The sequence below is a fragment of the Empidonax traillii genome, unplaced genomic scaffold (assembly GCF_003031625.1).
Source record: "Empidonax traillii isolate 1590-97213 ecotype Southwest subspecies unplaced genomic scaffold, ASM303162v1 scaffold1390:size117269, whole genome shotgun sequence".
In the NCBI taxonomy this organism is placed as follows: Eukaryota; Metazoa; Chordata; class Aves; order Passeriformes; family Tyrannidae; genus Empidonax; species Empidonax traillii.
Window position 1 is genome coordinate 23,929 of NW_020956583.1, and position 15,828 is coordinate 39,756.

Genomic DNA, 15,828 nt, shown 5'->3' on the forward strand with positions numbered 1-15,828 from the left:
ATCAAGCCAAGGGTCTGATGGGACAGAGGAGGGAGGAGGAGACCCCCCCCCAAAACACCAGGTTTTGGGAGCCCGAAGGGGTGAAGCTCTCTTCCTCCATCTACGGGCAACCAGGAGGAAGAACAGCTGCCACAACGCAAACTTCACATCCCATTTCAGCAACCAGAACTCGGGAGTTCTTCCCCGACTGGGGCAAGAAATGGGAATGTTCTGGAGAGGGGGAGGATGTTGGTGCTTCAAGGGGTTGTTGGGAAGCGTTGCTCTTCCTGCAGGCTTTGTGCTGCTGCGATAAGAGCCTTGTCTCACCAGCCAGAGGCTGAGATGCAGGGGCGGGTTGCAACATCTGGGAATGGAATGATGGATTTCGAGGAAATGACCTCAGAAAGTCGGGATGAGGCTCAGGGCAGCGGGGCATTAATCACCAGATGCAACCGGCATCGTGGGCACGGCACTCACTGCTGCCCACGACCCTGCCTTGAGGCGCCATCCACATGGATGCTGCTCAATCCCCAAATCCCGCCCTCCCAGCGCTGCCGGTGCTCCCGCAGCTGGAGCATCACCCCAGGAGCTGGACACAGAGGGGCCCCCGAGCCCAGACCACCCTTCCACAGGAGCCCACGGGAGGCACCGGCAGGGAGGTGCTCCAGGGCTTTCAGATGCCTCCCTGGCAAAGCCCCGTGGTTCCTGGGATGCCGTGGCGTGCAGATGGATTTGGGAACGCTGACGTGTGCAGCGCCAGCGCTTGCCCACCCGCTACTGCCCCCGCTGGGTTATTTTAAGTGCCAGCCCCGTGAGCTCATCCGTGGAGGATGAGGGAGGGGGGAGACATCGCAGCACCGGCATCTTGCTGAGCACGGGGCTGTGGGAGCTCTTTGGGGGACACTTTGTGTCACTTGGCAACTCCCAGCCGGCCAGCTGGGCTTTCTTGACAGCCAGAGGAGAGGAAAAGGCCTTTCTGGGCCACACAGCCAAGGACCTCCTCGAGATGTGTGTCCTGGAGGGTGATCTGACCCTGGAGCCTGTTCTGAGCGCGAGTTGGATCAAAGAGCTCCACGAATCCCTTTCCTACATCCTGTCTCCTGTACCCCCCCACCCCAGGTCCACTCGGGTGGGTCACGTACCCCTGGAGATCTGGACCATAAGGAATATATCTTCTCCTTGTGGTCGTGGCTCCTGCACAGGAGGAGGAGGCTCTGGGGTGTCCAACTGCTCCCTGAAACCCCACCAGTGTCCCTTTCTCCCAGCCTGAAGCTGAGTTCATCCAATCCTTTGCCCGAGGAGGACCAGCAGCTCTGAAACCCAACATGGCATTCCCTGAGCATCTTTCCTTTCTGGCAGCCCTTCTGCCCTTCATGGAGTCGTGCAGAGTGTCACAGCCCCAGGGAACCCACTGATCGGGGCCACCCTTCCAAAATAAACCCGTTTCCAAACGCAGACGTGCTGGGAAACCCCATCGGGAACGGCACCCGCCAAGGTCCTTCCCAAATGGAATCCACCTCCATCCATGCACTTGGGCTCCTTTCCCACTGGTGTCCAGCCAGTTCCCAACCCAGCTGAGAAAAAGGTTGGAATGATGTTAAATGAGCACCAAACCTTTCCACAGGGAAAGGGACGGAGCTGGAACAGCTCCCACCAGGGAGGGTGGGTGATGAGCCGAGAGTGACCAGGCTTTTTCCCTGCTGGGAAAACCATGGGGCACAGGAGAAGAGGCCACAAAAGGGGAAACTTCAGAGCAAAGAGAAGATTTCCCAATTCCCTGGAAAGCCCCATGGGTGAAAATCGGGACCCTGCCTTGAGTGTCTGTGCGTGCCTGGACAGGAGTGGAAGGGACAAGGACTCTAGTCCTCCCACTGCTCTCCTGGAACTCTTCTCCCATCCCTTGGTGTGCTCTCAGAGTCTTCCTAGGGAGTTTTAGTGCTCCCACGGGGTCCATTTTCCCTCTTGATTGACCCCTCGCTGCCACATCCCCTCAGCACCAGCAGAGGACTCTCCTGCAGCAGGTTCAGCCTCTTCAGCAGAACTGGTTCCCCATTAAAAATCAGCACAGGATGGGTTTTGCACCACTGGGATCAGGGTCTTCCATGCACCTTCCACCGCCTTCCTAGGTCTCCCAGTGCTCATCCCACCGGGTGGGATCTCAGCTGAGAACCCCCCCATCCCTTTCTTCCCAAGCTGGGTGGTTTGAGGGCATCTCAAGGCTCCCCCAGGATTTGGAGGGGGCTGGAGATGGGGTTGTCACATGTTGCCTTTCCACAGTGAGTGGCAAACGCAGAGGAGCAGGATCTGGTGGAGGAATTTCCCACTCTCAAATCTAATGGGGCTGCAAGCTGTGTGGGATCACCCAGTCAAGATGGGATTCAGTGTGACAGTCCAGCTGCTCCCCAAAGTGCTCCACACTCCAAGATGCTGGTGTTTAGCCAGGGCTTAAGCCTGCAGGTGGTTTGAGGAGATATTTAAAATAAACAAGAAAAGAGGATATTTTAAACTTTCAGGCTTTCCTGAGCATTTATTTGTCAAGGAGTCTGCAAATATTGGTATTGAACCTATGAAAGCCTTAAAAATAAACTCCTCACAAAGCCGGGTGATTGATGTGTTATTTCAAGCACCCACTGCTGTGGTTTCCTCCTAACAAATTGCTGCCTTGGCCCATCCATTTTGGGGAATTTCTGCAATAATATTAGCCTGTAGGATTTGGGAATCTCCTCCCTCTGTTCGAACGCAGTGTTGGTGTCCTGGGTGGCTCTGGGCCACCATTTGTCACCTTCCCTCCTTCAGCACTGATGGACACTTTCCCCAGGCCACCACGGGCATGAGGGAAGTGGGGGAGGTTTCTCTGGTGTCTAACACAGAGTTTGAGCTCTTGGGTGGGGGCTCTTTTGGCTCCTTCTCCTTCTTATCACAAGCGTTTTTTTTTCCATGAAACTCATAGGAGCTCAGCAAGGTGGAGACTTTGTCCCTCTATATTAAACTGGCCAAGCAGATTAGAAACTATTTGGAAGGGCAGACAGACTTGGCCCTTGGAAAACCAAGCTCCAAGCAGGAAAGACAAGAATTAAAATGGAGCCAGGACTGGAAAAAGAAGTGGATGTAGCGAGTGTTTTACAGTAACACATGGCCCGCTGCCTGCCTCGCTCTGATTAAGGATCTGCTTCCTAAAAGGCACGGTGAGGAAGGAAAAGTTCTCCTCCTGGATGCTGGGAAGGCCTAGGAGGAGTGTCATCCCTCTGGCCCATGTGGCAGATTTATTGCCTTGGCAGGGAACCATCAGTGCTCTTAACTTTCGCTTCCTGCCCCCAGTGCTGAGGGATCCTCCGAAGTGGTCTGGGCTCCGTGTTCCCTGACAGTGGATATTTTTCCTCCTTAATTCTCATTCTTGGCTGTGAGTGACTCACACGAGGCAGTGCAGAAAAAGATCTGGATGTGATGCTGCAAATCCCACGAGCTAAACCTGTTCATGTCAGGCCCCTGGAATCCACCCCGGAGCGGGACTGAACCCGGGCTGAAAATCAAGAGGGGCTTTTCAGGAGGTCCGTTCTGGGACATCTAATTTAATGATTTTGGGGGTGTCTGCAGCCTTTTCTTTGTCTTTATGCTCTTAAGGCTTTGTGTTTTGGTGACTAGAAGGTTCTTGAAGAGAGAAAGCAGAGCTGAGCTTTCTCCCCCAGGGAAGGGGACTGTAAAGTGCTTCTGTCCCCCACCACAGGGGCAGTGGGACATCAAGTGTAAACTGATTTGAAGGCTGGAGAAATCGCCTCTGGGGTGAAAATGAAGGAGTCATGGAATCCCAGAATGGTTTGGACTGGGAGGGAGCTTAAAGCTCATCTCATTCCAACCCCCTGCCATGGGCAGGGACACCTTCCACTAGCCCAGGTTGCTCCAACCTGGCCTTGGACACTTCCAGGGATGCACAAAGCAGTGGGATTCTGTGAAATTACAATTTCAGAGATCATCCATATCACACTGAAGTTCCTGTTTGAGCTGCTCACATCGTTGCTGAGCAGATTCCAAGGTGATTAATCCCAGTTTGCAATAAATTCATCAATGGAGCTGAGCGTGTCCCGAGCCTTGTTCCATCATCAGGGAAAGGCCCAGGCTGGGGACAAAGAAAAACTGCAGTGGGAAACAGGATGTCAGGAAACCTCCTCCTGGTGTCTGCAGGGGAAGGTGAGGAGCCTTTGAGAACAAGAGGTTTCAGCACGTGGAGTGAGACATCTTTGCACGCATCAGAGGAGACATCAGGAGAGTGCTCATAGAAATAAACTCCTTTACTGTCAGAAATCTGAGGTGTCTGCACGTTACAAAAATAAAAATGTACAGTCGTATCATCATAAAACTCACCATTTTTCTTTTTTGTTTTTTAGTATAAGTTAGTGCTTTTACAAAGAAACAAACAACAAAAAAATGTTTCTAGATACAGATTTCCAGTTGGTTTCCTCTCCAACTGCTCAGTGGCACTTGGGGATCAGGATGGCAGAGGTCATCCCTGATGGGACTGGCAGTGTTGCCCAGGGTGGGGTGGTTTGATTCCAGCTGGGAGAAAGGTGGGGTCTCCAGGCGGGACTGCAGGAACTTTTGGGCATATATTTGGAACTAGGAGCGTGTTTTTGTTGAATTATTCCGAGCACGGAACTCTGTGCTGGCACTGCTTTTTGGCAAGTGCAGGAGCCCAGGCCAGAGCTGGCCTGGAGTGACGTTTGTCCCAGTTCAGCACTTGCCTTGAATTCGTTTCTGCTCATTTCCCCCAGCGATTTGTCTCGCCCCGGTGACCACGCCGTGACCTCGCCACAAAGCCAAACTCCCCTCACAGGCCCCAGGTTAAAAAAAAAAGGTGCTGCCACGGTGCAAGTCCTGCCTTAACCCAATCTTAGCCTAAAGGGCACTCGAGGGTGGGATGAACCACCCTAAAAACATTCCCTTTGCCTTTGTTGGTGGTTCCCAAAGCTGTCACGGCGCCATCCTTTGCCTCCTGTGCTGGTGACAGTGCTGGGTGGGCTGAGACCCCTCCATGGGACCGTGACTCCACCAAGGTGGGACCACAGGAACCTCCCAGTTCACCCTGACCGGTCCCAGTCACCCAAATCCCACACAAAACCGTGACGTGTCTTTGTCTCCACCAAACCACTTCACAAGAAGTGGTGGTGGTGGGGGGGGAGCGGTGAAGCTGAGGAGTGGTCTGAGGTTTTGGTCTAAACCAACATCAAACGTGTTTGTCTAATCCTAAAATGGAGCTTTTACAAAATGTGACTCGTCCAGGGCTGCAGCACGAAGCAATTTTCATTTCTGGGGTGAGGAATCAGTGCCCTCGCGGCAGGGAAAACACGGACTGGGGCTCTTGGCTCTCCAGCCCAACAATTACTCAGGGAAAGGCCAAGTGGACCTCCTGGTGAAGTGTTCTGTGGATGTTTCCTTTGAACTGTCCCGGTTGATGAGGGATGCGAGGCCAAACCCAGCCAGGATCTGGGTTAATCTTAGCACCATGCTTACTGGTGTGGCTCCTCAAGCCAGGCTTTAGCACTGCCAAATTTCCTAGGGAAGGTCTACCTTGTCTGTAAGGGATACACTCACTGGTTCCAGCAGATCACTGGGAATACTGGGATGATGGGGAGACCAGACAGCAGCGTCTGGGCAGCATTTTGGGTCATGCCAAGCTGCTAAAGGATGTGGCAGCACCACGGGGATGAACATGGGGCTTTGCCCCTTGGCTGGAAACACGAGCCACCGGTGAGGGGGTCTAAAGCAAGCCACGAGGAGCCCACCTTAAATTTTAATGAGCTGGAGATGATTATTAAAGTCAGCAGCTGGAAGGAAGCTCCTAAAGGGTTCCTAAAAGCTTTTAAAGGGTGCATGTTGCTGCTGGGAAGCACTAATGGGTTTTTTGGAAGACGTTGGCCCCACTGGAGAAACCTACAGGGGACCTGTTTGATGGTGCCAGTGAACTCCAGTGGGGTGGAAGGTCCATCAGCACCCTTGTTGATGGGAAGCCAGCCCTTGGACAGGAACTAGGAGTGCCCTCCCAGCTCAGCCAGCAGGTGCCTGGGCTTGAAGCTGGCAGAGCATTTCTTCAGGGATGCAAAGCCCTGGGAGACTCTTTCCAGCTCCCAGTGCATATTTGCACTTTTGACATTTTCGTGAACCTGTTTAGCAGAACCACAGCTCCTCACGGACCCAAAGCCCTTCCTCCGTGGCCAAGGCACAGAGAAACTCCTGCTGCCTCTGTGCCAGGAGATCTGGAGACACGCAGGTGGAATTCCTTTGGGAGGGACCTTTCCCACACAGCGTTTTTGCTTTAGAAAAAATCCTTTAAGGCATTCAGGGCGTGACTTTTTTAGCAGATTCGGTCACCCGACCTCACGGGTGGGGAGATGCCCCAACAGAGGGGCAGGTTTGGATGATGAGGCAGAGATCCAGGGTTTGTGTGTGGAACCACGGCTTCATCTTCCCGAAAAATACACATTTGGAACAGCAACAAGCAGAGGAGCACGCTGAACGCCGTCCACGCTGGAGCAGGTGCTCGGCCAGGCACTGCAAACACCCAAAGCCTCCGGCCCCGGAGCATCCCGAGCTCCCTCCACACCCTGGGATAAACCCTCCCGCTGCCGGAGCAGAGCCAGGATTTCTAGGATTTCAGATCCTTGGACAACGTGTCCGTGTCATTGCTGGTTCCCAGGTGGCTGTTGGGCACGATGCCCAGCGCCACCTCGTTCTGGGGCTTGCCCAGCATTTTGTTCCCCCTGAACTTCATGAACCGCTGCCCTGCCAAGAAGTACAGGATGGGGTCCAGGCAGCTGTTGGTGCTGGCCAGGGGCCGGGTCACCTTGTAGGCCAAGTTGATGGCGTTGAGGGTCTGGCAGCTCAGGTCCCAGCTCCGGAAGGAGTAGTAGAGGGTACGAGTGACGTGGAAAGGCAGGAAGCAGACAATGAAGACCACCAGGACGATGACGATCATCTTGACCGACTTCTTCTTGGAGCGGGAAAGGCGGGAGATGCCGCGTGTGGGCTGCAGCAGCCGCCGCGCCATCAGGCAGTAGCACACGATGATGGCGAGGAAGGGGATGCAGAAGAGCAGCACCAGCATCACCGAGCTGTAGATGACGAACTGGCCGAAGAGGTCCTTGCTGGAGGTGTCGTGGCAGGTGATGGTGTCGCCCTTGGCGCTGGTGGTGACGAAGAAGAGCACGGGCGACTGGCAGGCGACGGTCACGGCCCACACGGCCGCCGACACGCGCCGGGCGTGCCGCACGTGCCCCCACTGCAGCGAGCGCAGCGGGAAGCAGATGCCCAGGAAGCGGTGGACGCTGATGCAGAGCAGGAAGAGGATGCTGCAGTAGAGGTTGGTGTAGAACAGGAAGCGCACGATCTTGCACAGGCCCACGCTGAAGGGCCAGTTGTCCCCCATGGCGTAGTAGTACACCAGGAGGGGCAGCGACACCACGTAGAGCGTGTCCGAGATGGCCAGGTTGAACATGTAGGTGGTGGAGGCGTTCCAGGTCTTGATCCTGAAGATGAAGGCGTAGAGGGCCAGCAGGTTGAGGAAGAGCCCCACCACGCACACGATGCCGTAGGAGACGGGCAGCAGGACGTACTTGAAGTCCTCATCAAATACGCACTTGTAGGGGTTGTCATCTGTGCCACCCGGGTCCAGGGAGCTGTTGATGACTCTGGTCCAGGCTGGAGGGATCGTGAGGTTCGCCATCGCCCTGTGGGGGAAGCAATGAGGCTATAAGGACATGGAGTGAGGGTTCATCCCTGGGTGAGGGGAGTTAGATGAGAATACTCCACTGCCACAGTGTTGGGACACGCTGTGGAGGTCAAGATGCCATTATCACTGTTCCTACACCCTTCCCTTCTCCTCCCACCAAGGTTGCCGTCGGTGCTTGGCTGGTGCTGTCCCAAAGCCACCCCACAAGCACAGCTGGCAGTGCCATCTCTGCAGGTGACAATGGCTCCAGGCTGGTCCTGTGTGCCTCCTGCCAGCTCATCATCACCTGCCCACAGAGACCATGGTGCTGGGTGCTGACACAGCTGAGGTGGTCCCTGCCACGGGGGATTTATGGTCAAGCAGATAAAAGGGAGTTTTACTTAACCTCGTTTTGCATCTGGAGGACGGAGGTGGAACTAAGGTGCACCAACAAATCCCAGGCCCAGTTCAATGTCCCAGTCTACCTTTCCAACCAGGTTCCCACGGAAAATTTGGATTCCTGTATCCCAGAGCAGGAAAGATGCTCCGATCTGTGTTTAACCAGCCACGAGGAGTGACTCAGCTGAGCACCACGAAAATTGGGTCCTACTGAACCCCAGGCAGAGTGGGCAAAAAGGTGGAGCTGTGCTTTTCTAGGAGCAATCCCTGCGACTGGTCCCGATATCAGAGGTCCTCAGCTCCTTGTGGAAGAGGAAACATCCCCACATCTGTAATCAAACCTTTGCAAAGGGAGCATGTTCTTCATCACAGGGGCTCTGCCTGGGCTGGCTGTTGTAGGTGAGGATGGTTATAAGGGGGTTGGTTTTGGGCTGAGGGTGACCAGCTCCCAGGTCCTGCTCGCTGGCCTCGAGACCTGCTTCTCCAGCATCCCAGCTGGTTTCTGCACGGGAACGATCAGCCAAGAGGAGAAAAATGGACTTGAAAGAGTCTCTGCAGGCACACAGAGTCTGGCAGTGCCTGCGTGAGGAGGGACAAGGGCCCTTTTGTGTGTGGGGACAGCCCCGGACCCAGCTGACACCCGATCCCCGAGCGAGCCCATCACTCGGGAATCAAACGGGAATGCATTTCCTCCCTTCCCGTAAGAGAGGCCGCTGCGATCCCAGATCCCACCGCTGTGCCCTGTTACGGGAAGCTGCGGAAACGGGGGGTTAAAGGGAGATGGATCCAGGGCAGCAGCTCAGGGACGCGGAGAAAAGGTTGCAGTGGAAGTGCCCTGACCCAAATCTTACCATGATTTTAGGTGGAAAAGAACAATCCCAGCCCTCTCAGCTCTAACCTGGTGCCACCGGGCTATGCCTTTTCTCCCTTACGAGCACCTACCCCTTTCTCCACCCCTCATTTCTCCCAAATTAGGCTTGCAAAGGATCCGTGCTTCTCTTCTTTCCCCCACCTTTGGAGGGCAGCTCCACTCCAGCAATGGAGCTCTCCCCCTGAAGCAGCCACGTGCCTCGGTTTCCCTTCCTGTCCCCAGGCTGAGAAACAGCAGAGCTGAATTAGTTTTCTCCGGGAAAAGTATTTTTCTGGGGGTGTTTTGGTTTCCTGGAGGGTTTTGCAGTGCCTTGAGCCAAGTTCAAAAGAGAAAAGGGAGCCTGGATAAAAGAGGTAACGACTTTATGGCTTTGTTTAGACCCAGAGCTCTCCTGCACCCACCCCAGGTCAGATCCTGCAGGGAAGGAGGCAATGACAGTTTCGTGGAAGCTGCAGACCTGCCTGATCTCTCACTCCTTAAAAAGCACCTGGAGCTGGTGGAGGAGGTGTGAAGTGATGCCCCCAGCCCCTCACAAGGGGACACTCCAGTCCTTGCTCCAAGGACTGGAACAAACCTGATCAGAAGCGGCACAGACACGATCCCTGCTGATGCTCCCCCCATTTTACTGCTTTTCCCTTCCCAGCAGCCCACAAGGAGAACTGGCTGAGGCTCCCACTGCCCAGGGATGTGGGTGGAAACCACACACATGCTCACGTCCCAGTTAATCTGCAACATCTGTAAAACCCCAGATCTAACTTTGGGAACCAGTCTGTGATGAGCACGAGGAGCCAGCACTGATCTTGCTCTGCCCTGCCCTCAGGGCTTCGCTTCTCCTGCACTCAGATCAGCTCTGGTCCCATCCTGCTTCCCTCCAAGCCCTCAGCAGAGGGGCTGTGGCTGTGGCAGGAGAGGGTTAACAGCGCTCAGGCAGATGGGAAAACACTTCCCAGCTGCTCCTCTCCAACTCCTGCCTTCCCTCTGAGCTCTGCAGATCTGTGGCCAGCCAGAGAGAGGTTGCCCACAGATCTGGCAACAGATTAAACGGGTCAGAGAGGCCACCGTGGCCGAGAGGAGCCACACAAGATGCCCTAAAAGGCACAGGGAAGGGTGACAGGGTTCCAGAGGGTTCCAGAGGCTGCAGCCTTGCAGGGGTTTCTCTCTGCCTTGCCATCTGCACCCCCTCCATCCCCTGCAGACTAATGGGGACAAGCTCAGCCCCCTTCCCAGCCACCTCCCCACAGGCTCCTGAGCTAGAAAAGCCCCACGAGGTGTTTCAAACCCCTCCTTAAGCCAAGGGGGGGGGGAATCTCCTCCGGCTGCCACCAGAGAGCAGATGGAGATGTTGCTCATCTCCATCTCCAGGCCAAGGAGCAGACGGGGCTCTCTGGCTGAATGGAGCCTTGTCCCTGCTGTCGTGCTCTCCCTCCTTTTTCCTTCTGGAAATGCAAAAGCCTTTCTTTTTCATTTTCCAGCCCCCCCTAGTTTTGCCCAGAATGCTCAGGACAAAACCTGCTGTGTCTGTGGGGCCTGTGGCTGCATCCACCCCCTCCATCCCGGCCCTGCTGCGTCCACAGTGACCCGAGGGGGGACACGAGCCACGTGAAGGCACAAAGGCTGGCACTGGCAGCTGCCCTTTGCTGCGCCCACCAACACCAGCTCTGCCAGTGACACATCCAGCCCCCGGCAGGGGTGAGGGCACGGCGGAAGCAGCAGCCATCCCGGAGGATGCCAAGCAGGATAAATGCTTCCGTTGCTCTCCCAAAAAAGTGACAGCCCCCTGCATCTGCTCCATCCTGTCTCCCGGCCATTTCCAAGGACCTGGTCTGCAGTGGCTGGAGCACCTCTCTCTCTCCAGCATGTTTATTCTATGGGACAGTGGGGGTTTTTTTCCCCAGAAAACTGATGGTGAATGGGAGAAGAACCTGGTGATGAGAGGAGCCTGGGCAGATCCATGTCCTGGCAGCCACATGTCCTCCAGTATATCTCCCCACAGGCATGTGCATGTGTTGTCAGCATCCCAAAATGCTCCTGTAACAGTATCTCCCATGGATATTGGGATGAGTCAGTACGGGGAAGGAGGGAGCTGTCACCAGAGAAGGTCACGGGCAGCACCCTGGGCCAGCATAAAGGGACCACGGGTTGGACACTGAATTGCAAAGTAAAGGGCTTTAATCCTGATTTCTGCCCCATTTTTCAGCATTCCCAGTGCCATCCCAGTGGTCACCATCCATCCATCCATTCCTGGGGAACCTGCCAGCAGCAACAAAGTCCCTGAAGACCACAAAGCCCAACCAAATGATGGCTGCGATGGATACGTTTTCACAGGCGGGGGTTGATGAGGTTTAATTGGCCTTCCCAAATAATTAATGTGGATTAATTCACCAGCAGGACCTCACAGATGCAGCCCTTTGTTCTGCCACAGCTCCCGCCGCTTCCCGCCGAAGGAGGTCGAAACCACGACCCACTTCCCACATCTCCACCACCTCTTTTCCAAGGGACACCAGGAGAGTGGGGGTGTTTTCCCTGCCCTAATTTATGGGCATTTACTGGACTCATCAAAAAAAAAGAGGAACTACTCCAGACTCTGGGAAGCAAAGGACCTGGCATGGTGTTTCCCTCCTCTGGGACTGTGGTCAAACCCTCTGTGACCCAACGCGAGCCAGCAGCACATTTGGATGCCCCCGAGCCTGGCGGGCTGGGAGAGGGGAGAGGGGACCAGGCTGAAACTTGAGCCTGCCCAAACTGCCTGGCTTTCATCTGCCCTTTCCCCTTGGCTCCTCTCTGCCACGCTGACCTTCAGAGTCTTTCCCCCTCCGTGCTGACTCTGGCCACCGGCATGGGCTGAGGACACCTCCAGCTGTCCCACTTCCACCACCCCCTGCTGTCCCAGGGCCACCAACCCCAGCTCTCCCAGTACCACCATCCCCAGTTCTCCCAGTGCCACCATCCCCAGTTCTCCCAGTGCCACCAACCCCAGCTCTTCCTGGAGCTTCTCTCCAGCGATCCCAAGCCAAGATACCTCCAGGATCCATTTCCAGGATACCCAAGCAGCTTCAGGGGCTTTGTCCATCTCCCTGCATGTCCCTCTTCTACCTACCCCTTCCTCCACCCCCAAAATATCCAGAACCCCTCATTTCTACCAAATTAGGCTTGCAAAGGATCCGTCCTTCTCTTCTTTCCCCCACCTTTGGAGGGCAGCTCCACTCCAGCAGTGGAGCTCTCCCCCTGAAGCAGCCACGTGCCTCGGTTTCCTCTCCTGTCCCCAGGCTGAGAAACAGCAGAGCTGAATTAGTTTTCTCCGGGAAAAGTATTTTTCTGGGGGTGTTTTGGTTTCCTGGAGGGTTTTGCAGTGCCTTGAGCCAAGCTCAAAAGACAAAAGGGAGCCTGGATAAAAGAGGTCATGACTTTATGGCTTTGTGTTGTAGGTCAATTAAAATGTTTTGCTTTGGGACAAATGACTTTTTCGGGGAATTTCTGGTTCCCCCCAAGAAACTCCCCGAATTTCTCCCTGAACCAATCCCCCTTCCAGCCTTTGCTTCCCAGATGGTACCAAAACCTTCTGCTTTGGTCCCCACCACGGGAAATCAATCCCATTGATTCCCAGCACGGCAGGTCTCTGGGGATGGATCCTGCTGGAAGCAAACATCAACCCAGGCCAATATTTAATCCCTTCATCAACACTTCCTTCCTGCTTTGGCAAAGGTGATGCTCCCTGCCTGTTTTCCCCCTGCATCCCTATTTCACCTTCTCCACCAGGAGACCCTGCAGCATCCCATGGGATCGGGGGAGGATACTATTTGAGCCCCCAGACTATGCTTTTTATTTATTGCACAGGAAAAATGGGGCACTTTGCACCTTTTAGGCTTCCTGGAGGGGTTTACATCAGGAATTTGGCTTTGGTTTTGCCCTCTATGATTTTCTGGTGCTCGCTGGAGGAACCTGGAGATGAGATTGGGACCAGTTTCCATCAATCACCTGCTTTTTGGTGACTGTTTTCCCCTCCAAGCCCCACAGCTGGGAGAAATGACATTTCCACGGGGACCTACCAGCCCAAGAGAGCCACCCAGCAACGACCACAACCACCCTGGCAACCCCAAACTTCTGGGAGATAACCAGAGACCTCGGATAACACAATTATCAGGCTCCACCACGGCACCAGAATTACTGGGAAGCCAAAGCACCACCACGGGGTGGACTCTTGGGGGGATGATTTTCTCCTCCATGGAAGCAGCAGGGCCTTTGCTCCATGGACTGGTTTCCTGGGGGGGTGCTGGGTGGGGAGGAGGGAGCCCAGGGTGGCCCCAGCACGCTCCAGTGCCGGCCAACTATTCATGGCTTTGGCTCCATGTCAAGAGCCGGAGATAAAAATCGCACTGGGCAGAGACAGGATAAAGTCACTCAGTGCCATGACAGTCAAAAAAACACTCCTGGGGCTTTTAGAAACCTCTAAATCCCAAAATATTGACATGCTTCGAGGCTTAGCACACTTAGGGGTCTCCTCCTTAACCCACCAGGCACCGAGGCTGAAGTTCCCTTTGCTTGAGTAGAAATAAGAGGGATTTGGTGGCACAAAGCGGCCCAATTTTGGCAGCAGTGACCTTGAGCCACGGGGCACCATCCCCCAGTGTCAGTGGCCCCACAAGAGCAGGGTTTGCTGCTCCTCACCTCGTGCACAGGAAGGCAGTGGGTTGCCAAATGGGTTTTGCAAGAACCCGATAAGAAAACTGGAACAGAAAGAGAAAATTCGACGTTTTGCCCTTAAAGTTGTTCCGGCAGTGATGCCAGGCAGTGCCCAGTTTGGGGAAAGAAGGGAGTTTGGGGGGAAAGAAGGGTGTTTTGGGGGTTAGGAGCTGCTAAAAGGAGTCAAAGGGTTTGAAATCAGAGCGTCACCCATTCCGGTGTAAATTAAAACGCCTCTAAAGAGTTCAAACATCGACCTAAGCATTCGAAGAGGTGGAAAAACACACGTTGGAGCAAGCAGGGAGCGAGTTCCACGGCTTTAAGCAGAGGTGTGTACGGGAAATCCCGGATAAACAGCCAGTGAATTCCCCCGGGAGGGAAGAAACCGAGCGGCAAAGAGATGATTGTGAATTAATGCATTAAAAAAAAAAAAAAATCAAATGAATCAGGCCAAGAGGAGCAAAGGGAGCAGGAGCTTCCTCGAGCGCACGGCTCGACCCGTCTGTGGCAGTGGCAGCGGCTCCGTGCCGGCTGCTGCTCCCACCCACCGTCCTGCGGGGATTTTGGGGGGCTTTGGGGGCAGTTTGAGTGGTAGTACAGGCAGTCTGGGGGGGTGTGAGGAGAAACGGGGGGTCGGCTCTGCCCGTGCAGTGCGTGGGGACCCCGTGGCACCCACCCCGCAGCAAGTGCCACCCCCCGTGCGTGTCTCTGTGTCCGTGCGTGTCTGTGTGTCCGTGTGTGTCTGTGTGTCCGTGAGTTGGTGTGTCCGTGTCCCACCTATGTGTCTGATTGTCTGTGCCCCCTACCCACGTGTGTGTCCCCCACACATGTCCCCGCTCCCACCCGACTCCGGGGGTCGCCCCCCATCCCCCCCCCGGCGTCCCTCCCTGTCGCAGCCCGTCCTGAGTGGGTAGGACACGCACCCCATTGTCCCCCCATGGTCCCATTACTCCCCGCCCCCATTCTCTCCCCGCTGTCCCCTCCACTGTCCCCCTATTGTCCCCCCGCGGTCCCCCCGCTGTCCCCCCACAGCCCCTCTGCCGCTGCCACCGCGCTTACCGGGCGATGCCGAGCTGGGGGTCGGTGCCGGGGGTCAGTGTCGGGGTCGGAGCCGATGGCCCCGCTCAGGAGGGCTGCGGAGGCATCTCCATGCCCGGTCCGCTCCTTCCCCCGCTCCTCGTCCCGGTCCCGGGGCCGCGTGTGAGCCGGGACGGGGTCGGGGGTGGGGCCGCACCGCCCTCCCGGGGCTGGGAACGGGACTGGGAACGGGGCAGGACCGGGGCCAGGACCGCCCCCACCAGCGCTGGGACCGCCCCCGCCCCCGGGACGGGACGGGACAGGAGATCTCCTGCCGGGATGGGGGCATGGAGGGAATAGGGCTGGGACAGGGACGGGACACCTCCCGCAGGGGTTGGGATCGGAACAGGAGCCTGGATGGGACTGTGGAGGGAATCGGGATTTGGGCTAGAGCTGGAGCCCCCCGCTCCCTCCCCCGGGAATGGGAGTATGGATGGGATCGGGGCTGGGAGCGGGACCGGACACCGACCGCTCCTACCTTGACCCCCCGGGAACGGGACCGGGATACGGGCTAAGGCAGGAACCCCCCCATCCTCCAGGAATGGAGCATGGATGGTATCAGGGTTGGGATTGACGCTGGAGACAGGTGATCGCCCCTCAAATCCTCCCCCGGGGATGGAACTGGGGACGGGACCGGGGACAGCGATACCGAAAAGCGGCAGAAACAAACTCCTTAACAGCGATTTGTAGGTGTTAAAAAGGGCATTCTTTATTGTTCCTCTCCTGGGAACTGCGGGGGGCTGGGATCAGCCACAAACGGGGGGCAGACCTGTCCAAATCCCTCTGGTGGGATGCAAAATGTCCACAGAAACCTAAGGGGTATTGGACCACCCTGTGGAAGAGAAGTCCCTCAAGGGCGCTGCATTTCTAGAAAATAGGTTGATTTTGGGTGCTGTGGGTGTCAGCTGGGAGGTTGTGTCTCCCATATCACCCCAACACCCTATGGAGACGCTCTGGGATCTGTGTCCATCCATCCCTGTCATGACAAGGCCTCCCAAGAAGCTTTGGGAAGCTGTGGAGGGCTGCCACCCCCTCCCTGCAGGTGGCTGCTGCCCCAGGGACGATGGCCAGGTCCAACCCTACATCCCCCGTGGGGGTCACTCACCTGGGTGACAAACCTCCA

The 15,828-nt window shown here is 55.9% G+C and overlaps 1 protein-coding gene across 1 annotated transcript; it reads right to left on the minus strand.

Annotated features, from left to right (window-relative positions):
* Positions 1-5,745: 5,745 nt before the first annotated feature.
* On the minus strand, positions 5,746-14,814 carry LOC114069891 (P2Y purinoceptor 2-like). Its single transcript, XM_027906999.1, has 2 exons — positions 14,688-14,814; positions 5,746-7,697 (listed from the first exon to the last, which is right to left on the minus strand). The coding sequence occupies exon 2, from the start codon at positions 7,691-7,693 to the stop codon at positions 6,617-6,619; it is 1,077 nt and encodes a 358-aa protein (XP_027762800.1). The 5' UTR covers positions 7,694-7,697; positions 14,688-14,814; the 3' UTR covers positions 5,746-6,616.
* Between the last annotated feature and the right edge of the window lie 1,014 nt (positions 14,815-15,828).